Genomic DNA, 20,703 nt, shown 5'->3' with positions numbered 1-20,703 from the left:
GAGAAAATCTCACAAGTCCATGTATCAATCGGTTGGGGATTTGACCGGGTTTAATTCGGTCGGTTTGGTTCAATATCCGAAGGCACGAGTGGACTCGCCGTTCTTTATTACACGAGTCGACTCAAAAACCTCTCTTATCTTAAAACCCTGAGTGTGAGTGAGGGAGTGAGTATGAACAAATCTTCTTCGTAGTATCTCTCTGTGACACCAACAAAGATGGTTTCGCTCTCTAATCAAAGTAGATTTTGTTTCCACCCAAACAATCTCTTCGTTTCCGATACAAGGCGTCTGGGAATCTCAGGGGTCAATTTTCCCAGGAAAATCAAGGTGAACATCACTTGCTTCGCCGCCGAGAGACCACGCCAGCAGAAGCAGAAAAAGAAGAGTCAGGGCCAGGGCACTAGCGACGCCGAGGCTGGAGTTGACCCAGTTGGGTTTCTCTCTAAACTCGGAATTGCTGACAGAATCTTTGCTCAATTTCTCCGAGAAAGGTAGAATAAAGCCTCAATTTTGATCAAGTAGAGTTTTAACTTGTGCATTTGCTTTTGGGGAACAAAATAGAAAAATAGCTCAATTTTGATTACATTTGTGTATATAAGCGTGTTCGTTTGTTAAATCTGCAGGCATAAAGCTTTGAAAGACCTTAAAGATGAGATTCTTAAACGCCACTTTGATTTTAGAGATCTTGCTTCAGGGTATGTATCCTCTTTGTCCCAGCTTCTATCACCAGAAGACTTTAATACACTTCTTTATCAACTAGCAAGTGTCTGAAGCTTCATTGTTTATGCTGTGCAAGAATATAAATTTTCTACCAGACCAGTGACTGATGTGTATCCACAATGGTTTGGCTAATAAATTGCCTTCTTTTCCTTGTAGATTTGAGTTACTGGGGATGCATCGACATATGGAACATCGGGTTGACTTTATGGATTGGGGTCCAGGTTCTGTCCCATGCTCAAATCTTAGAATATCATTAGTCTGTTTCTTTACTTCCATTGCGTTCTTTCTTCATATAAAAAAGTTTTCAGTTTGAAAATGCTTCGTTAGAGGATTCAGAACTGATCAACAGAATGAATGATGTTGTTGAAACTTGCTATAATAATTTGAGCCTGTTGGGATGCTTTTTCCCCGCCAGTGATTTTCTTGAGGATACTAACTAACCCCAAATCCAGGTGCTCGTTATGGTGCTATAATCGGAGATTTCAACGGATGGTCCCCTACAGAAAATGCCGCCAGAGAGGGCCTATTTGGCCATGATGATTTTGGGTATTGGTTCATTATTCTTGAAGATAAGTTAAGAGAGGGTGAAGAACCAGACGAACTTTACTTCCAACAGTATAACTATGTCGATGACTATGATAAGGGTGATAGTGGTGTATCAGCCGAAGAAATCTTCCAGAAAGCTAATGATGAGTATTGGGAACCTGGTGAGGACCGGTTTATTAAAAACCGCTTTGAAGTTCCTGCCAAACTATACGAGCAGCTGTTTGGCCCGAACAGTCCACAAACATTAGAAGAGCTAGGGGATATACCCGACGCAGAAACAAGATATAAACAGTATAAAGAGGAGCATAAAAATGATCCACCAAGTAATCTACCTTCATGCGACATCATTGATAATGGTCAAGGAAAACCATATGATATTTTTAATGTAGTGACATCTCCAGAGTGGACAAAGAAGTTTTATGAGAAAAAACCTCCAATTCCATATTGGTTAGAGACACGCAAAGGAAGAAAGGCATGGGTAAAAAAATACGTTCCAGCTGTTCCACATGGAAGCAGGTATAGATTGTATTTCAATACTCCTGATGGACCACTTGAACGGGTCCCTGCTTGGGCTACATATGTGCAACCAGGTATGCTAGTATCTGGTATTTTTACGGTTAGGAGTAGTATAAGAAAGATAACAAGTTGCATAGCAGTAATAGACAAAAGGTAGCAAGCATTAAATTTTTTGTAATCTGATGAAACATGCTTAAAAGTATCTGCACAATCAAACAGAAATGGAAGGAGTCCTTATTATACTTTTACTCTCTGCTTTTCCTGTCCAGAGTTACTAGAAACTTTGTAAGCACTAGATTAACAGTCTTACCGAACAATATTCTTCAGAGAAGTTGTGAAGCCTTTCTAGGGTGCCTGATGTTTATATGCAGCAATTCTTTAAAAACACGTTTTTATGTGTTACGTTTATATATCCATGAAAATGTATTTTGTTTATGTTTATTTTTTCTTCAATATACCAAACATTAATTCACTTTTCTCTAAAATAGAGGATGAAGGAAAGCAAGCTTACGCAATTCATTGGGAACCTTCTCCTGAATCTGCATACAAGTGGAAGAACTCCAAGCCAGAGGTTCCAAAGTCCTTGCGCATATATGAATGTCATGTTGGGATCAGTGGGTCCGAGCCAAAAATTTCATCTTTCGAAGAATTTACTAAGAAGGTACATCCTTATGCATTCATTGTATTCTTACTTTCTTATTATGCACACATCTTAGTTTTCATGTGGTTTATCAACATCAGGTCCTTCCTCATGTGAAAAGAGCCGGATACAATGCAATCCAGTTGATTGGTATCCCTGAGCACAAGGATTATTTTACTGTTGGTTATAGGGTCAGAGCTAAGCTTCTCACACTTAAACCTTAATTTATCAATTCTGATTCTGTCCTTGTTATACGTAGTTATTCACCTCTATTATCTTATGATTGTATCATCTTTGGCTTTGTTGTTCACTGTGCATAAAAGGTTATGAAGGTAGTTGCCTAATGACTGGTAAAAATGGACCATACTGTTAGAATAGAGAGAAACGATTAAAAATATGGGAAAAGAAGATAACCAGAATTCCAAGTACATTAGCTTTTTTGAATAATTTTCTTACAAACTATTAAGGAGACTACTAGTTATATCTCTAATATCTTTGAACTGAATGAATGAAATTATGAAAAGTATATACTCGCCATAATTGTTATCGATTGCCATTTCAGGTTACTAATTTCTTTGCTGTCAGCAGCCGATATGGCACGCCAGATGATTTCAAACGCCTGATTGATGAAGCACATGGTAAGTATTTCTCATCTCTCTTCATTTCTTGATGTTGTAAAACCTTGGATTCAAACATGTAGTTAATGAAGCACACGGTAAACCTGAACTAATCTATATACAGGCCTAGGAATTCTTGTCTTTTTGGACATCGTGCATTCTTATGCAGCAGCTGATCAGATGGTTGGGCTTTCGCTCTTTGATGGTTCCAATGATTGCTATTTTCATTATGGTAATTTACTTTTTGAGTCATTTGGTATTTATAACTGGAAAGCATGGAACATAAACAACTAATGTTGTTCATAATCTTTTATAAGTCTACATATGACATATTGACATTATGCATGCCCGGCATAGATGAGTATGAGCGTTTCTAAAAACAAAATGTTCCATTTTTCATCATGCACATAGGTAAAAGAGGGCATCACAAACACTGGGGCACCCGTATGTTCAAATACGGTGATTTGGATGTTCTTCATTTTCTGATATCAAATTTGAACTGGTAAAGGCAACTTCATTGTTATGTGGTTTATTCACATTGTATTGGTTGTATTCATCCTATTGGTCGAGTAGGAAAGTATCTTGCACTGTTGGTTTAGGAATCTGATCCTGTTGCAATTGGCTTTTGTAGGTGGATTACAGAGTATCAAGTTGATGGTTACCAATTTCACTCGCTTGCCTCAATGATTTACACGCACAATGGTTTTGCTTCTTTTGACAATGAATTGGACGAGTAAGACATCTGTATTTCTTTAAGTGCTACGCTTCTGTGTAATTTGGATTTTGGTGACAGTGGGACAAATTGCTGATGTCTGTCCTGTGCAGCTATTGCAATCAGTACGTTGACCGAGATGCGTTGATGTACCTCATTTTGGCCAATGAGATTCTGCACGTTCTACATCCAAATATAATAACTATTGCTGAGGATGTAAGCTACACATCATTCTTTTTTGTTTTGGTCATCCTTTTCGGTAAAGCTATTGAATAACCTTTTTATCCTTATTGAATTTCTTTGTGTTAATCGATAGTATTGATGGTCCTAGCTACTGACACCACTTTCATCATTGAACATCACTAAGTCTCTGTAGTATGTTTCTGAACAAAAGAAATTATAAATGATCTCTAGTTTTTAGTCTTGCGAGTGTTGGTTAGTAGAATTACTATTGTACTACCAGTTAGTGAAAAAATTTCAGGCCTTCTTCATGAAACATGTATATATGTGCTTTCTCATGTACAAGACATGACAGTAACCATAATGTCGACTAGTTTGTGTAAGCCAATTTAAATTGATCATAAGCAGGAAAAAAGTCTGCGATGAATTTATCTCTTATGAATGTCAGATGTATCTATGGGTAGAACGTATAAGATTCTTCTAAATTTTCTAGATTTTTCTGTTGATAATCTGAATCTTTGGGATTCACTATCTACCCACTTATGGAACTTAATAAAGTTTCATTTTGCTTTTAGGCAACATATTACCCTGGGTTGTGTGAGCCAGTTTCTCAAGGTGGACTTGGATTTGATTATTATGTGAATCTTTCTGCGTCAGAAATGTGGGTTTCTCTCCTTGACAACGTACCGGATAATGAATGGAGCATGAGCAAGGTTATAGCTCTGAAATTTCCATTTTTATATATGACAGAACAATAGTTTTGTCTCGTTCTCTGATTTCTAGCCAGTTCTGCAGATTGTCAGTACATTGGTGGCTAACAAAGAGTATGCCGACAAGATGCTCAGTTATGCCGAAAGCCACAACCAAGTATATACTTTGTACCTTTAGACGTCTTAAGCTTTTTCATACCTATTACACAACTATACTTTTAGGTTGCATTGACATTGCTGTTTATTATACTTCCACCAGTCCATATCAGGAGGGCGTTCATTTGCCGAAATCTTGTTTGGCGGAGTCAATAATGGTTCTCCTGGAGGATTACAATTGCTAGACAGGGGAGTTTCACTACATAAGGTACCCTTTGTTACTCCTTTACACACTCCTTCCCCAACTTGGCATACCTTTATCATGATTAGAACACAGAGTGAGATTAAATGTTATTCTGAATTGTGAATTCAAAAGTTAAAAAGATGAAATCTGGAAGATTGTTGAATATCTGCCCTCTGTTTTAATTAAACTAGAGGCCTCTAAATCCTCCCTGCCCTTTGTTTCCTAACTTCTCTGGTTTTATTATATCTTTACTTTTGAACTACAGCTAAGTTCACTTCTGTACAAAAATATAAGATTTCCCTTTGTTGTACCCAACTTCCAGCTCTAGAGTATGCTTCTCAACTTTGAGTCGTTAATTTTTAATTCTCTGAGTAGCTAGCTGCTGCATTGATCCAATCAAATGTGTTTTTTTTTTAAATATATTTGACATTACAAGGTGGTGAATCAAACAGTGGAGTACATCCTTCTATTTGTACATTTGTAAATCCAGTCTTGTTGTCTAAAAGGTTTAGCTGAGGAGAAGAAGATTTTCTTATTTCTAAATCCTATGAGCTGCATCGAGCTCATTCATGCTTTTGTCTCACTTGTATTCTGAAAACTTCGTTTCTTGTCATTGCTTGAACCAGATGATTAGACTTATTACGTTTACAATTGGTGGCCGTGCTTACCTAAATTTCATGGGAAATGAATTTGGACATCCTGAGGTAACTCTCCTAACTCTCACTGTTCCAAAGACATCATCTTCAAGGTTCTGACATTTCATCCTTTTGTCAGAGGGTTGAGTTTCCAACGCAGAGCAATAACTTCTCATTTTCACTTGCTAACCGCCGCTGGGACCTGCTGGAAAGTGGAGTGCATCGTCACTTGTTTTCCTTTGACAAGGTATTAGTCTTAACACCTAAAAGTACAGCTTCCATCGCCATGACTTTGTTAGCATCTCTGAAAATTTTCTTCTGTAACTTTCATAGCAATTCAATAATGTGTATTGGCTATAAAGAAGGCGAATGAATATTAACAAGCTGTGAAAGTCTCAAAAACTTTAACTAAAACAGATTTACTGCCGATAATGCTCATCTTATATCAGAAGCATCTAGTTGTATATCCGGATTCCTTATTAAATAGTTACTGTACCCATCCTTATATTGCATATTCACATGTTAGAAGTAGAAAGTATTCCAAGCGTATTCCCTCTTGCATCAGAAGAAATGCTTCTAATACTGATCTCATTCTCTATTTGTAGGACCTAATGGACTTGGATAAAAGCAAGGGTATTCTTTCAAGAGGTCTGCCCAGCATCCACCATGTGAATGATGCAAATATGGTATTTGAATCCTTTCGCGTTTTCTTTCCATTTTTTTCTTTGGGTTTAGGGTATAAACCAGAAATTAAGTCGTCCAAGTACCCACTGAATTGGCTTCTCTAAGTTCCTGAAAGTCACTGGCGTGCTACTGTTTGCATATGCCTTTATATACAGATGTTTTTCCAGCTAAAGCAGAAAAGGAATAGAACCAATTGCCTTCATCTTTTGTAATGGGGTTTCTTTAAACACATCTATAGAATTATGAAGTCAGATAATAACAGTGTATGCCTTAGCAAAAGTGGGACTGCCAAAGTATGCATCAGAAATGAAAGGGTTTGGACAGTAAGCCTGCTTACAAGTCAACTAATTGTTCATCATCTACAGGTGATCTCGTTCTCGAGGGGTCCTTTCTTATTTATCTTTAACTTCCACCCATCAAATGCATATGAAAAGTATGATGTTGGCATAGAGGAAGCTGGTGAATATACTGTAAGTTTTTCCATTCTCTGTATAGATTGCACCCTTCATCTGTCATTTTGTAAATAAGAGTCCAGCTGAAACAATTGATTTTTTCATGAAAAATAGTTGCTATTGTTTTCTGCATTCGTCTACTCATGGATAAAACACTTTCATTACTAATATGCATTTCACCTGAGAATATTATCTGGATTCTGCAGATGATATTGAACTCTGATGAAGTAAAATATGGGGGTCAAGGGCTTCTAACTGAGGACCAGTATCTCCAACGGTCACTCAGCAAGAGGTTTGTAATTATCACATAGTTTGTTGTTGTAAGATCCTAGTTGTCAAAGAAATAAGGACATTGCCTGTTTATCATATTGTACCAAAACCACATTTGTGCAGGATTGATGGTCAACGAAATTGCTTAGAGGTGTTTTTGCCAAGCAGGACTGCCCAAGTCAGTTCTCTCCCTCTATATTTATGTTATTCACTGCCTGATTGATAGTATGTTAGACACTTGACCAGGTCATATATTGATTCAAACTCTAATTTCAGGTTTACAAGTTGACCCGGATTCTCCGTATATGATCCTTTCTATGTATGTTGCGTACAAACACCAAGTTTGAAGTTTGTATGAGAGGCTAGCTCTGAACCCAAGGTCAGTACCGTGGGGTAATGTTATATAGACATGACTCGTCCAAGAAATGATGGCAGTGGAGATGATATTCACAGAGAGATGAACAAACAGAATTTCATTAGAAGGCAACCCCAGGACGACTATTTCATCTTGTGGTGTAGATCAAGTAAACAAATCCATCGTCTCTGATCAGCTGCATCATGTAATGAGAAATTTAACAAACGAACATCTTTATCTTTATGCAAAGCTTTGACTGATGTGATGTAGTGACTTTCTAGGTAGAGAGACTCAAGTTTGTGTATTGTGTACTTTGGTAATTTGCCAATTTGGTATATATAAACTGGTTAATGCATTTCTCAACAAAATCATTGCTTTCCACAAGAGAAGAAGCAATCCAGCTGCTTAGACATATTGTTTACCTAGTCAAAAAATTCTAAGGCAAACAGGTAAAAAATGAGCTTAAGCAGAAGACTGTTGTGCTTGTGAAGCATCCAAAGAAACTTCTCTGAAAAGGTCATCATAGGAAACAGGGACTCTGATCCTCTCATGAACAGGTTTCCTTTCTACTTGCGGTTTGGATTCAGTCTTCTCAGCTACTGGCGTATCATACATCTCATTGACAAGAGCTTCATCAGCAGATGCATTAGCAGAGGCAAGTCCTTCGGAGGAGATACCCTGATCTCTTTTCGGCCTCGTGTTTGGGTGCCTAAATTGCTTCTGCAAAGTTTGAATAGTATATAATACACAGAGAGGTATAGGAAAGAAAACATGGTATAGCATTTTGTATTAAGATAATAGGCAGGAACAAACCTCAAACTCTTTAGTCTTTTTCATAATCTCTCTGTGAGCTGCGGGCTGTCTCGCTTTGATGATGTTCCACAATACACCACCACCTGTCCGTTTCCTACTGCCATCAGCAGTCACTTGACCCCCACAGGTCTCAACTGCTTCCACCTAAGACAGAAACATATTACTTGCCATCATTAGTTATATGTTAAAACCTTTGGCATGACTCTTGCAAAGCAGAATAAATATATTCCTAACCAACTTCAAGCCAACAGAGAGAGCATTAGAGCAATTCACAAAGCATGGTAAGATAGACAGTCATCTCTTTGACACTGTTGGTCTCGCACTCTCACTTATAGATGAATGACACTGTAGTAGTCATAAAAAAACCATCTATCCTCACATGGTGTAATCCACACTATCGACATCAATAAAAAAAGAGAAAACACTGATATGCACACGAGAAGATGAAAATATCAACCTATAACATATGAAGTTATCATCAGCTATATCTCAGCGCAATGCACAGTATTTGAAGCAACAAAGAACGCTCCAACTAGAAAACATCTTGAAGAACTGCAGGTGGAGACAATATAGCTAAACAAGCTTGCACTCATGCTGGTCGCACACAGATTAAACAGTCTTTGGACTGCAAAAACATAGAAAACATCTTGAAGTAGTGTATACAATTAATACCTCATTGACAAGATCACTTAAGGCAGCCATTCCAAGACACCCAACTGCTGTGTATACCATGTAAGACTTCTTTTCTTTCAGGCGTCTACAGGTATCCCTAACAAACCTGCAAAAACAAACCATTAAAACTATGAGCAAAGTTTCAAACTTAGCCAATATCAGGAAACTCCACCAAGATTTTCCATAACAACATAAACATATAGACAAAAGAATCAGTTACCAGTCTACACTCATGGGTTTGTCCCTCACAGGGCCCTTTCTCTTTTTCTTCTTCTTCTTTTTGTTCTTGTTTGGCTGATCCTGTCCACTCTTCTTACCCAAAACCCCTCCTTTATCTTTCTCTCCATCACCGTCACCATTTCGTCCCTCCCCAGAATCTAAACCATGCTCCACAAGAATCTCTCCTTCTTCGACATCAACCATGTCAACATCCTCCATGTTTTCAAATCCGTCTTCTTCATTAATAGCATCCAACAGACTCTCTTCCCCCTCCATGATCAAACCTACATTTCAACCCAATATCAGAACAACACTCACACCGGAAACCCAAATCCATTAAATCAACACTCCGAACCCATTTTATCTCTCTCCAACATCCAAAAAACATTCGAATCAGTCATCAAAATCGCAATACAAAAACCAAAATTGCGAGCAGTCACTAGAAAGCGCGAAATAAACAGAGTAGAAAGCTAACCTTAGAACTCCCTTCGGCCTTCGATCACCTGCTACACTCGAAATTCATCAACAAAGCACACACCTCATCATCGACCCAATGCTAAGGAAGACAAAACTCAGTTTTTAGGGTTTAAGCCAAATAAATATTTTGTACCCAAAAAAAAAAAAAAAAAAAAACACGATTTTAATTCTTTTCCTAATTTGTCCTGAAGACTATACTAAACTAGTCAATGAAAAAAAGAAAGTCAAAAGTAAATAGAATTGGGAAAATACAAAAAAGAATAATAAAAACATCATCAGTGTCGCTTTAGATTCTCTCCTCTCCCATGGATCACTTTTTCTCACCGGAGTACAATTTCCCGGCGATCACTCGCTGTAACTTATCCAACCCACGTCCTAATCTTCCACCAACGCCACCTCCACCCGATATCCACCGCTTCTACAATGCTCTCTCCCCATCACCACCAACTGTTCCGGTTTCGCCGGAGATGGAGTCTATGGAAGCTGTGGAGGAGATTCTAAACTACAAATTCAGGAACAAGAGTCTTCTCAAGGAAGCGCTTACGCACACCTCTTGTCCAGACCATCCTTCTTACGAGCGGCTTGAGTTCGTAGGCGATAGTGCTATTGGTCTAGCCATCTCCAATTACTTATACCTAACGTACCCTAGCCTTGAGCCACACGAGTTGTCTCTCTTGAGAGCAGCTAATGTTAGTACTGAGAAACTCGCTCGTGTCGCTCTTAATCATGGTCTTTATCGATTTCTTCGACGCAATGCTCCTTCCTTAGATGAAAAGGTAATCCCTATGAAGAGCCTTAGGTTGGAACAGAGTGATTCTTGTAGTGAAACGATTTAAACTATCGTAAGACTGAAGGAGCTCTTAGATTAGATTGTGTTTGATTGCGAGGACATGTTCTTGTAAAGTTGTAATATTCTCAGGAAGTTGTGTGTTTTTGGTGTGTCATTTGTTGATAGGTTAAAGAGTTCACAGAGGCGGTGGGGAAAGAAGATGATCTCTCAGTGGCACATGGTGGATTAGTCAAAGCCCCGAAAGTTCTTGCTGACGTATTGGAGTCTCTAGCTGGAGCTGTTTATATTGATGTCAATTTTGATCTAGAAAGACTCTGGGTGGTCTGTGTCTACTTCTTCTTTAGATCTCTACTTATGTGTCTTGTCTTTTGTTTCTGAAAGTTAAAACTTCTTACTGTGGCTTTGCAGATCTTTAGGGGTCTTTTGGAACCAATAGTTACACTGGATGATTTGGAGAAGCAACCTCAACCTGTGTCTATGCTTTTTAGAATATGTCATAAGCATAAGAAGCGAATCAACATCAGATATCGGAAAGATGGCAGTAGCAGCATTGCTGATATATATATTGATGATGAATTTTTGGCTTCTGGGAGAGCTGAGAATAAAGATATCGCAAGGCTGATCGCTGCTAAGGAAGCGTTACGCAAGCTGTCAGAAGTTATGCCCGTTGAAATGGTTATTGATGAGGATAGTATAGGCATTGAGCTTAAACATGCGAAAACGAAGTTGAATGAGATTTGCTTAAAGAAGAAGTGGCCTAAACCGATCTACAGGTATTATCTTACTCCTATATTTTCACACTCTCTTCCATTTGCACTAAGACTACAAAGACCATGATCCAAAGTTAAATTGATTTGATCTTTACTCTTTTCAGCGTTGAGGAAGAGAGAAGCTTGGTACAAGGAAAATTATTTGTTTGCTCAGCTAAGATTAAGATCCCAACAGAAGGAAATACATTATACATGAAGGGAGATGAACAATCCAAGATAAAGAAAGCAGAATGCTCCGCGGCTTACCACATGATTACAGCCTTGAGAAAATCACATTATCTCTAATGGTATTGTATCGTTTGTAAAATTATATAGTGATTTTACCTTGAACCAAAACACCCTGTGACCACTTCTGGTTCATTCAAATTGGATTTTCTTAATCTTCTTATAAGGTGACAGTTTATGACAAGAAGCTGTGTCTTATGTTTTAGGCAAATGACTACATATGTGTTTTGTTTTTGTTTGGTTTTCTTGCTGTTTTTTTAGTCCATGGGTGTCTTGTCTTTTATAAAGTGCAATACTTGTAAGTTGTAACTACTGCTATTGGGGGAAAAATATCCCAATCATTTTCTCTGAATAGCTATGGCTAGCTAACACTAGTCATCTGAATCTCTTATAGTGGGAGGTCTAAGTCTAACACCATTCATCACTTTCGATTTCATGTTTTTCTTCGAACCTACTGGCTTGGGCTCACTAGTCTATCTTAACCCCACTAAGGGGAAGTTTGGAGTCGAACTAAGCCATTTGCTCAAAGATGCTTATCCCTCTGTAATGTGTTAAAATATAGTGAAATAAATATTGCTCTGCTTTACGCGCTATTTGGTCTATTTGACATTGATATAACGTAGAGGATCTGAGGTAAATTGTTAACACAGGAAGAATCAAAATCTTAACATTAAAAATGAAACCTCTCTTTCTCTCATATCACAACAGCCTTAGCTCAAAGAACACAAAGGACAAAAAACAGAAGTGAAAAAAAAAAATCCAAAACACAAGCAATCCGAGTTTTGAGTATCTTCCTCTTTATGTGTTTTTTTTTGTCTGAACAAAAGATTAATTCCGCTCCTGACTTTCTGGATTAGATACAAACAAAATGACTTCCAGGAGCAATGTCCACTAGAACAGCCGCGGTTGTTGTTGTTGTGGATTTCCACTTCTCATCATCGCGCAGAACTCTTCATAGTTGATTCTACCATCCTGCAAGAGGAGCATCAAAACATTATGGTCAAAGTCTAGTTTCCTTGAAAGAAGAAGAAGATAAAGAGGAGACTTTTATTTCAACTTGCATTATCAGAGTCGACATCTGAGAGAACTTCTTTGATTGTTGCATCATCCCCCATTCCATATTCCTTCAATGCAGCTTCCAGTTCATCAATTGTAATGTATCTGTGTGCACATTTTGATCCCAAAAAAGCTCACCATCTTCCTTATAAATATATCGGTGAAGAACTGAAGATCAACAAAATCCGAGAAAAACAGAGCTACTTACCCGCTGCCATCTTTGTCAAAATGTTGGAATGCTTTGTAAAGATTCTCATTACTTTCAAGCCTGTGTCTATGCATTGTTGCAGTGATAAACTCAATGTAGTCGATTGATCCATTCCCATCAACGTCAGCCTAATCAAAAATCCGGGAATCTGAGTTCTCAAAGGTAAGAAATGGAATGTAAGAAAATAGTTTCGACCAACTTACTGCATCCATGAGCTGCTTCACTTCTGCCTCCGTGAGTTTAGATCCCAATTTGGCTAATCCTTCTTTCAGTTCTTCATAAGTGATTGTGCCACTGTTATCTGTGTCTATGTTAGCAAACATTGCCTTCAATCCTTGGATTTCTTCTGTGTTAATATTCTCCGCTATGACCTATAGAATCTCATAATGAGCATAACGAAAAAGGACACCAGATTGTACCACAGGAACACATTTCATATTTGTATATTTACCTTTAAAGCAAGTTTCTTTAGCTTATTCATTGCTCTAAATTGTTTCATCCTTGAGAGAACAGCACTGTCAATTGGCTTGTCCGATGCTTCCCCACCTTCTCTAAGCCATGGATGCTCTGCAAAAAATAGAAAAGCAAGTCTCTGGATCAAGAATGTCCGATATTGGAAACTTTCTGAACCTCTCATTGTGTTGTGGCTCTGTAAAATGTCTTTAAAAGGTTATGCGGGTTACTTACGAAGAACATCAGCAGCGGAAATCCGCCGTTTTGGATCCGCAGTCAACATTCTACGCACCAAATCCTTGGCACTGCTGGAGATTGACGGCCATGGTTGGCTCTCAAAGTCGATATGGCCTTCCAATATAGCATCAAATATACCTTTCTCGGTTTCTACATATCAACCATGTTTATCTGTCAGCAACACATAAACAAAAATGGCAGAGCAAGAAAGAGAAAGAAAATTAGCGCATTACCAGCCCAAAACGGGGGCACACCACTGAGTAGAATGTATAATATAATTCCAGCACTCCAGATATCAACTTCTTTTCCGTATCTACGACGTAAGACTTCAGGAGCAACATAGTATGCACTGCCAACAATATCTCTATACACTTTTCCTGTAAAGAAGAAGAAGAAGAAACAACCAAATGATGAACAGTAAGAAACATCAAAATTTACAAATAGTTATCTCAACAAGTGAAGTCACGGTTCATCAGATTGTGTTGTCTCTATATGCCCTAGTCTGAATATCAAGTAAAGTCTAATCTTTATGCAATTCACAGAACCAAGAGACGGAAGACACAAGTAATATAACAAAAACCATTTACTCATCTATGTCCTAGAGACAAATCAACTGCATCAATGTACTAAAACCCCCATATGATGATGATTCAACTCAACCAATAAACCAAAAGAAAAAACAGGAAAGAAAACTGTCATTTTACCCTCTTCAATGAAGACAGACAAGCCGAAATCAGTAGCTTTGATCAAAGCCTTCTCATCTTTGCTAGAAAGCAAGAAATTCTCAGGCTTCAAGTCTCTGTGCAACACACCCATGAAATGGCAAATCTTGACAACATTCACAATTTGTCTACAGACAGAAGCAGCTGCTCTCTCACTGTAATGTCCCTTAGCTATGATTCTATCAAACAATTCACCACCAGCACAAAGCTCCATCACCAGATTCACAGCTTTCTCATCCTCATAAGCTCCTTTAAACTCCACAATATTAGGCTGGCCACTCAAGTGCTGCATTATCTGAATCTCTCTCCTCATATCATCCTTGTCAGCTTTCGTGACCAGCTTCTTCTTCGAGATCGATTTGCAAGCGTACTTCTTCCCCGTCGAATTCTCAGTGCACAGATACGTTACCCCAAATTGCCCTCGACCTAGCTCTTTACCCAATGTGTAGAACAGCTTCACATCTTCGAAAGCGTTCTCTAGTATCGAATTGCTCTTTGTGGTCTTGGGACTTGGCGCTGGTGCTGGAGCCGCCGTCCTCCACGGTGGCGGTTGACTATTCCCGGAACCTGGTTTCTCCGGCTGCTGAGTGCTTCTCGCCTGTGGAGTATACGACGGTGGATCTTGGTTGGTCACTCCCACTTCAACTGATCTATTGGTATGCCCATTTTGCTGCGGCTTCATCAATCCATTGTTCTTGGCAAAACAATTGCCCATGACTCTAAAAAGCTAAAGTAGCTCAAACTCCGACGACCCAGAGAAGAAAGATCAGAACTTCAGCTAAAATAGCTCAAATTCCGACGACCCAGAGAATAAAGATCGCAACTTTTGTAAGAAGCCAAATTTTGAAGATGATCAAGAAGAAGAAGAGACAGCAGAGAAATTAAAAGGAAAATGAAAGTGCGGATTTTTTTTAAAAAATATTGGGGGAGAATATTTTAGTATAAAGACGTGGAAGCATCACCTCATCAGATAATATACCTTAATTGCATCAAGCGAAGTAATGTTCGCCAGATGGATTGGTGAGAAAACAAAACAAATGAATAATATACAAAATCAAAAGAGTTGAAAAATTGCAGAATGTAACATGAGAAGCATGAAATTATTAGTAGATGAAGAAGAAGAGAAGTGGTGGTGGCTTCCTATTATATAAGAGGACGGCTAGCTTTATCTGAGTAGATAGATGTTGAAAAGTACGACGACTCATATCAAAACCGAGTCAGACTCCTAATACTTCCATAGACCATAGACTTTTTTTGTAAGTTGGTTAATTAGTTTAATTTGTTCTTTTATCTTTGAATGGTTCCTGGTCAAATAAGAACGATGAGAAACATTTGTTCTATTTATCTTTTTGGCTTAAATCTTGTGTCTGAATAATATATGTAACATCTGGAGCTAAGCTAATCTGAGCAGCTTGAGTATAAAAAACAGAATTGATGTTTTGATATTGGCACTTTTGCTTACAGTAAGGACTTGAAGGTGTGTTTTGTTTTCTTTACTGTGTCCGTGTGTGTGACAATTTGACTTGTTTCTCGACGTAATACCTTAGTTACACACAAGTTATACGACATAATGCCTGCATTTTTTATAAGAGAAACCTAAAAATGTATTCTATTCTTTGTTTTTGAAATTATCAATATTCAGAAAGTTTCTTAGACGTTAATGAAATGACTCTTTTTTTCTTGTCTTATACAATTTTTTAGTGTTATTGGGTTTTACGTTATAATTAAATAACTATAATATATTGACGAATTGCTTGAAAAGATTAGTTGACCCATTGTCATTGACTGATTTCATAAATATTTGTGGTGGTAGGATGATTTAGGCTACGCATGGCCGCAAAGGGGTATATGTCATCGTTAGGAGAAAAAAATAGTTAAGGCTATCTTGAAATCATTTAGATTGTTTTCTTATAAGGACTGCTACCACTAATGACTAAACTACCAATTCATACCTAACCTAATAGCGAGTGTTCAATTCATACCCAACATTTGTCTATGTGCAAATACATACTTAACATTTTAACATATTTAAATTTCATACCTAAAATTATCAAATTGTATGAAGTCATACATATTGCTGACATGGATGCCACGTCTTTGATGATGTTGATGACGTGGTAGCCACATCCTCGATAATGTGGTTGCCACGTCATCATCTTTCAAAAAAAAATCTCTCATTCTCCATTAATATTATCCAACAAAATTGTGATTTTTATGTAAAGATTTAAAATCTTGTTTTCAAAATTTAGAACCATTATTTCAACCGAATCTAATTTTTAAAAGATTATAAATCCAAAACTCACAATTGGTCTTCAAAAAAATCCTCAAGCCACTTTTAGTAGAGAACATAAAACTTAAAATAACCTTATATAAATATTAGTTGAAAGACGGTTTTAAGTGGAAGACAAAAATAGAAATATTTAATTACATGTATTGCCATTGGAATAATTGTATTTTAAAAAACAAAATACAATTTCTCATTAATGGTAATATTGTATTTGTATCTTAACTTATATCTATGTTTTTAAAAATTAATATATAAGGTTGTATAATTTATGTTTTTACTCAAAGCGACTTGAAGACTTTTAGAAGAGGAATTACAAATTTTTAGTTTATAACCTTGAAAATAAGTTTTAAAATCTTTAGAAAAAATCAAAAGTGATACTTGTTATTGATAATATTAATATATAAGAAAAAAAAAAAATATTTTTATTTTTGTTTTAAAATATGATGACGTGGCAATGACGTCATCAAAGATGTGGCAACCACATCATCAATGTCATCAGTGACATGGCATCCATGTCAGCAGTCGGGAAAATGGAAGTATGATTTTCTACAATTTGCAAAGTTCGGGTATGGAATTTGAATTTTTTTAAATATTAGATATGTATTGATATATTGACAAATGTTAGGTATGAATTGAACATTCAAGTTTATGTTGGGTATGATATAACCAATTATCCCAAATGGGAACAAACTACTATATGAGTGGCAACTAACAACTCAACTCAACAAACAACTGTGGTCCGATCCTGTCTTTATGGACCCTCCTCTCCTCGATAGCCTTAACGTTTTATACTTTGTCTCTGCTAATGTTTGAAACCTGTACTGTTGTAGCAATTATCAATTAAACTATTTCAAATGCATAAGCACTACCTAAATATTCTGGTGTGGCCTGCGAGCACACGGGATAAGCAGGTGGCCCATGAGTCCATGACCTTCAGATGTGTGCTGCAATTTGGTTTTGGTTACAAGCATTTCAGACGTATAGAAACTGTATATGTATGTAAGCAGGATGGTCTTATACTCTTTAATTATCCAACTTTTAAAACATCAAAGATGCCAACCTTTATTGTCTTCTTGTCTTTTCCACAATCTTCTTGTCTTTTCCACAATTTTCCACAATCTTCTACTTACATTCTGTAAAACTGATAAGGACAAGAATTACAATGGGAAACTCAAACCTAAGCATACCTACTTGCCAATTTTAAAGCTAAACGCAGCCTAGCTACTCTGTTCTACATAAATCAAAACAGCAGAGCACCTCCTCCGCCAAATCCCTTAGAAGATCCGACAAGTCCTTTGGAAGTTTGGACATCGCGGATCAATCAAACCCCTTCTAAACTTTCCTTTTTCTCCGTAAAGTTTCCTACACATTTCTTCCTTCCGCCTCTAGCTTGAGATGCACGCATACATATAACGATTGATATCCCCAAAATATATATAACAATTGAAGGCTTGTCAAGACTCAAAACCTAGTTACGGTATATAGGACTTTTTGTATTTGATTGATTCTACAAAATTATTACTGTCTTATTTTTTTCTTCCACTGTTTTCAATTAATCCACAAAAATCTCAAAGCATATAAGGAAACTTGATTTTATTCGATACTGTAACCAATTTCACATTCTTATTTATTAATTTCAAATCAGTAGATTACTAGTCTACCACTAAAAGTTTTGGCTATGTCGCAATAGTAATTTTTTAAGCCTATCTTACACTCATTTAGATACATGTCTTCTCTTACTAGACAAGCATGTGTCTTAAACTTTTAGTGGCTTAACCTATATGAAACATAAATCTAGGAGAGCTACCCCGCAAATCCAGTAAAAATTAGTCTATCCAAACTCTTTCATAAATACTAAAACTTCTTTTTTGCCACATAGTCTCACACATTAAGAATCCAAACACTAGAAGTATGTAATAATTAGGACTGCTACTACTAATGTGACTAAACGACTGTAGTCTATAGTAATGGCAAATAGCGATAAACAACTCATTCAGATAATATATATATAGTGGAATTTAAATTGGATTCATATCAATCTTCAAGCTTATCCCATGCCTTCCCATTCATGTTTCAAAACTGCATTAATTTCTCCATTTAATTTTCTTATTTTTAAAAATTTATTTTATAAAACAATTAGATTCTGCTGTGGGCGTAAGTTCATGCATGCGCCAATAGAGTCGCTCAAATGCAATGTAGAATAGGGGGGTATGGGTAGTTCAGCTTCTTAAATGCAACTCCTCCTTTCTCTCTTATTTCTCTTATAAATTGCTGTTTTTCCCACTCTCCACACCACTCTCCATTTCAAGCTCTCACCCCATAAACACATATATATATACAAAATATATATCTAGTAAAAATATAAAATCGATAAGCTTTCCAATATTATTCTCCATGGCCATTGCTAAGATGATTCTTCTGAAACTCACATACGGTGTTTCTTTTCGGATTCTTGGTCTGATCTTCGTAATGTCAAGAACGATAAAGCGAGTTTTGTTGGGTTCATTCATCTTCATTCTTGCTTCCGGTAAATTTACAAATGATCTCGATTTGCTAATCATTTAAGGCTGTTCGAATAATATATACTTCATTGACAGTAGAAGGTAGTTTATATGAGTATGATAAAATAATTGAAAGAGAGTTAAACTAAGAGAAAATTCTTGAACCTTCGTCTTCTCAAGATCTCTAGACCGATATATATGTCAAGCAACTCTTTCTTCCCACAATAGTCAGATGTGGGGATTTTCTGTTCCATATATGTTGTTAGCTTTTTATTTTACCTGAAGGACTTGTTGTCTAGGTAGAGAAGACGACCTACTTGGATTATTATTTAATAAAGATTCGAGTTTAATAAAAATAAAACTGTACGAAAGTTATTCATATGCATGTATAAGATGGTGGGGTCTAAAATGTGTGTGTGATATGGCCACACCCACTATGACATTATGCCTACCTTAATTGAATTATATAACTTATGTCATTTATGGATTCTCTACCCTTAAATTCTCATTTTTCAACAATAAATACTTTCAATCAAATTCTTACAAAAAGATACTTTTTTGGTATGTATTATTTAACCTATCACATTGCTTTACTTTCATCGAAATTCTTATGTAGAGCCATCATATGTAGAGCAATAATATATGATCACTAAACGTCATTAATTTTGGATGTAGTTAGTGTTGTGGTAGCCTCCATTGTAGGAGCCATCGAAGGTCACACCACTGACATCGGATTCCTTCAAGGTGGTTTGCTAGGAGTCGTGGCTGGAGTTATCACCGCGGTCCAACTCTTTGGACCAGTGTTACATAGTGATCAACCTTTGGCTAAGGTGATTGTGACTCTTTACATTTAACCGTAGAATCTAAAAATAAACCACTAATCAACCATATGCTTTTCATGGAGTGGCCTTGTGATAAAAAAAAAAAAATGTAAGGATGATTGATGGTATATTATACTAATAAGTAATAAATCATCTAGATATTATAATATGAAGTTATGGTAACAACAGTTTGGTGACAAAAGTATGAAAAGAATGGCAGGTGGCTTTACTTAGGAGGGTAGTGAATGGGAAAGCCATCATGGGTTTGGTTAGACCGTTTGTTCTCAAAGCATATCAATGGCAAGTAAGTATTTCATAATTTATACTTTATATAAATTTAATTATGATAAAATTTATGAACAAGCAAAATTCTTTTAGTAGATAATAGCATTGGACACAAGTTACATGGAGAGTTCGGACTTGTACGATTTCAACCAAGAAAGAAAAGGGTTATCAAAGAGCTCTATTCAGAACATCCCAATGTTTTACAACCATTCAGATCATCAAACAAAATCGAGTTGTCCGATTTGCTTACAGGTGATCATGAAAGTGTAATCGAAACCATTTGATTACGAAAATGTGCTATAGCTCGATAATCATATATCTAATATTTATTATAATTTTTGGATGTAAATGAAGGATTGGGAAGAAGGGGAAGTAGGAAGAAAGCTAGAGAGATGTGGCCACACGTTCCATATGATTTGCATAGATGAGTGGTTGCTTAAGCAAGAGACTTGCCCCATTTGTAGAGACCATCTTTCATAATAACACACTTCTTCTACATATATATTCCATCTTCATTTTCTTTTTTTCTTATAACCAAACATGTAATTTTATTCCCCTAAGCTTTTCCCATGGGAGAACATTGTAAAAAAGAAAAGTGAATAAAATGACATGTTGTGTAGTCTTGTAGATAAAGTGATAAACTTCATAAAGCCATGGACCTCATGTGACTCAAATGTGTCCAAAACAGCAAAAACTCCAAATTAATGGCCTCAGTAATATATGTACCTAACTAAGGGTAAAGTCGGAAAACACAAAAAACGTTTCGAAGAGAAGAAGACCAAAGAAAGTA

General features: G+C 36.8%; 5 protein-coding genes across 5 annotated transcripts; 3 read left to right on the top strand and 2 right to left on the bottom strand.

Moving 5' to 3' along the window:
• Window positions 1-144: 144 nt before the first annotated feature.
• Window positions 145-7,732, top strand: LOC17891099 (1,4-alpha-glucan-branching enzyme 3, chloroplastic/amyloplastic). The gene is made up of 21 exons (XM_006296882.2): window positions 145-491; window positions 624-695; window positions 877-941; window positions 1,173-1,856; window positions 2,271-2,443; window positions 2,524-2,613; window positions 2,985-3,060; window positions 3,164-3,271; window positions 3,451-3,541; window positions 3,671-3,772; window positions 3,865-3,967; window positions 4,507-4,644; window positions 4,727-4,798; window positions 4,901-5,005; window positions 5,608-5,685; window positions 5,756-5,863; window positions 6,222-6,302; window positions 6,666-6,770; window positions 6,959-7,044; window positions 7,146-7,200; window positions 7,299-7,732. Exons 1-21 carry the CDS (start codon window positions 217-219, stop codon window positions 7,329-7,331), a joined length of 2,700 nt encoding a protein of 899 aa, XP_006296944.1. The 5' UTR covers window positions 145-216; the 3' UTR covers window positions 7,332-7,732.
• Window positions 7,698-9,665, bottom strand: LOC17892160. Its single transcript, XM_006298297.2, has 5 exons — window positions 9,557-9,665; window positions 9,083-9,365; window positions 8,863-8,968; window positions 8,191-8,334; window positions 7,698-8,097 (listed from the first exon to the last, which is right to left on the bottom strand). Exons 2-5 carry the CDS (start codon window positions 9,355-9,357, stop codon window positions 7,840-7,842), a joined length of 783 nt encoding a protein of 260 aa, XP_006298359.1. The 5' UTR covers window positions 9,358-9,365; window positions 9,557-9,665; the 3' UTR covers window positions 7,698-7,839.
• A 93-nt stretch (window positions 9,666-9,758) lies between these two features.
• On the top strand, window positions 9,759-11,606 carry LOC17893052 (ribonuclease 3-like protein 2). The gene is made up of 4 exons (XM_006297804.2): window positions 9,759-10,334; window positions 10,514-10,669; window positions 10,757-11,121; window positions 11,223-11,606. The coding sequence occupies exons 1-4, from the start codon at window positions 9,864-9,866 to the stop codon at window positions 11,401-11,403; spliced, it is 1,173 nt and encodes a 390-aa protein (XP_006297866.1). The 5' UTR covers window positions 9,759-9,863; the 3' UTR covers window positions 11,404-11,606.
• A 330-nt stretch (window positions 11,607-11,936) lies between these two features.
• LOC17890617 (calcium-dependent protein kinase 9) lies at window positions 11,937-15,117 on the bottom strand. Its single transcript, XM_006297316.2, has 8 exons — window positions 14,002-15,117; window positions 13,531-13,674; window positions 13,295-13,447; window positions 13,059-13,174; window positions 12,811-12,978; window positions 12,608-12,735; window positions 12,405-12,504; window positions 11,937-12,315 (listed from the first exon to the last, which is right to left on the bottom strand). Exons 1-8 carry the CDS (start codon window positions 14,732-14,734, stop codon window positions 12,235-12,237), a joined length of 1,623 nt encoding a protein of 540 aa, XP_006297378.1. The 5' UTR covers window positions 14,735-15,117; the 3' UTR covers window positions 11,937-12,234.
• A 3,500-nt stretch (window positions 15,118-18,617) lies between these two features.
• LOC17890620 (NEP1-interacting protein-like 2) lies at window positions 18,618-20,546 on the top strand. The gene is made up of 5 exons (XM_006296559.2): window positions 18,618-18,833; window positions 19,483-19,637; window positions 19,849-19,932; window positions 20,010-20,165; window positions 20,268-20,546. Exons 1-5 carry the CDS (start codon window positions 18,701-18,703, stop codon window positions 20,391-20,393), a joined length of 654 nt encoding a protein of 217 aa, XP_006296621.1. The 5' UTR covers window positions 18,618-18,700; the 3' UTR covers window positions 20,394-20,546.
• The last annotated feature ends 157 nt before the right edge of the window (window positions 20,547-20,703 follow it).

The sequence above is a fragment of the Capsella rubella genome, unplaced genomic scaffold (assembly GCF_000375325.1).
Source record: "Capsella rubella cultivar Monte Gargano unplaced genomic scaffold, Caprub1_0 scaffold_3, whole genome shotgun sequence".
Classification (NCBI taxonomy): Eukaryota; Viridiplantae; Streptophyta; class Magnoliopsida; order Brassicales; family Brassicaceae; genus Capsella; species Capsella rubella.
This window is presented reverse-complemented; position numbering and strand designations above follow the sequence as displayed.

Excerpts from the sequence above, each read along its gene's own strand:
- LOC17890620 (XM_006296559.2), top strand. The coding sequence starts at position 18,701 with ATGGCCATTGCTAAGATGATTCTTCTGAAACTCACATACGGTGTTTCT. Across the intron at positions 18,834-19,482 it reads CATCTTCATTCTTGCTTCCG|TTAGTGTTGTGGTAGCCTCC; the intron begins GTAAATTTACAA and ends TTTTGGATGTAG. Across the intron at positions 19,638-19,848 it reads GTGATCAACCTTTGGCTAAG|GTGGCTTTACTTAGGAGGGT; the intron begins GTGATTGTGACT and ends AAAGAATGGCAG.
- LOC17891099 (XM_006296882.2), top strand. The coding sequence starts at position 217 with ATGGTTTCGCTCTCTAATCAAAGTAGATTTTGTTTCCACCCAAACAAT. Across the intron at positions 492-623 it reads GCTCAATTTCTCCGAGAAAG|GCATAAAGCTTTGAAAGACC; the intron begins GTAGAATAAAGC and ends TTAAATCTGCAG. Across the intron at positions 7,045-7,145 it reads CAACGGTCACTCAGCAAGAG|GATTGATGGTCAACGAAATT; the intron begins GTTTGTAATTAT and ends ACATTTGTGCAG.
- LOC17892160 (XM_006298297.2), bottom strand. The coding sequence starts at position 9,357 with ATGGAGGGGGAAGAGAGTCTGTTGGATGCTATTAATGAAGAAGACGGA. Across the intron at positions 8,969-9,082 it reads AAACCCATGAGTGTAGACTG|GTTTGTTAGGGATACCTGTA; the intron begins GTAACTGATTCT and ends TTGTTTTTGCAG. Across the intron at positions 8,335-8,862 it reads TAAGTGATCTTGTCAATGAG|GTGGAAGCAGTTGAGACCTG; the intron begins GTATTAATTGTA and ends TTTCTGTCTTAG.
- LOC17890617 (XM_006297316.2), bottom strand. The coding sequence starts at position 14,734 with ATGGGCAATTGTTTTGCCAAGAACAATGGATTGATGAAGCCGCAGCAA. Across the intron at positions 12,979-13,058 it reads TAAAGAAACTTGCTTTAAAG|GTCATAGCGGAGAATATTAA; the intron begins GTAAATATACAA and ends GAGATTCTATAG. Across the intron at positions 12,736-12,810 it reads TGAAGCAGCTCATGGATGCA|GCTGACGTTGATGGGAATGG; the intron begins GTAAGTTGGTCG and ends ATTTTTGATTAG.
- LOC17893052 (XM_006297804.2), top strand. The coding sequence starts at position 9,864 with ATGGATCACTTTTTCTCACCGGAGTACAATTTCCCGGCGATCACTCGC. Across the intron at positions 10,670-10,756 it reads ATCTAGAAAGACTCTGGGTG|ATCTTTAGGGGTCTTTTGGA; the intron begins GTCTGTGTCTAC and ends GTGGCTTTGCAG. Across the intron at positions 11,122-11,222 it reads TGGCCTAAACCGATCTACAG|CGTTGAGGAAGAGAGAAGCT; the intron begins GTATTATCTTAC and ends TACTCTTTTCAG.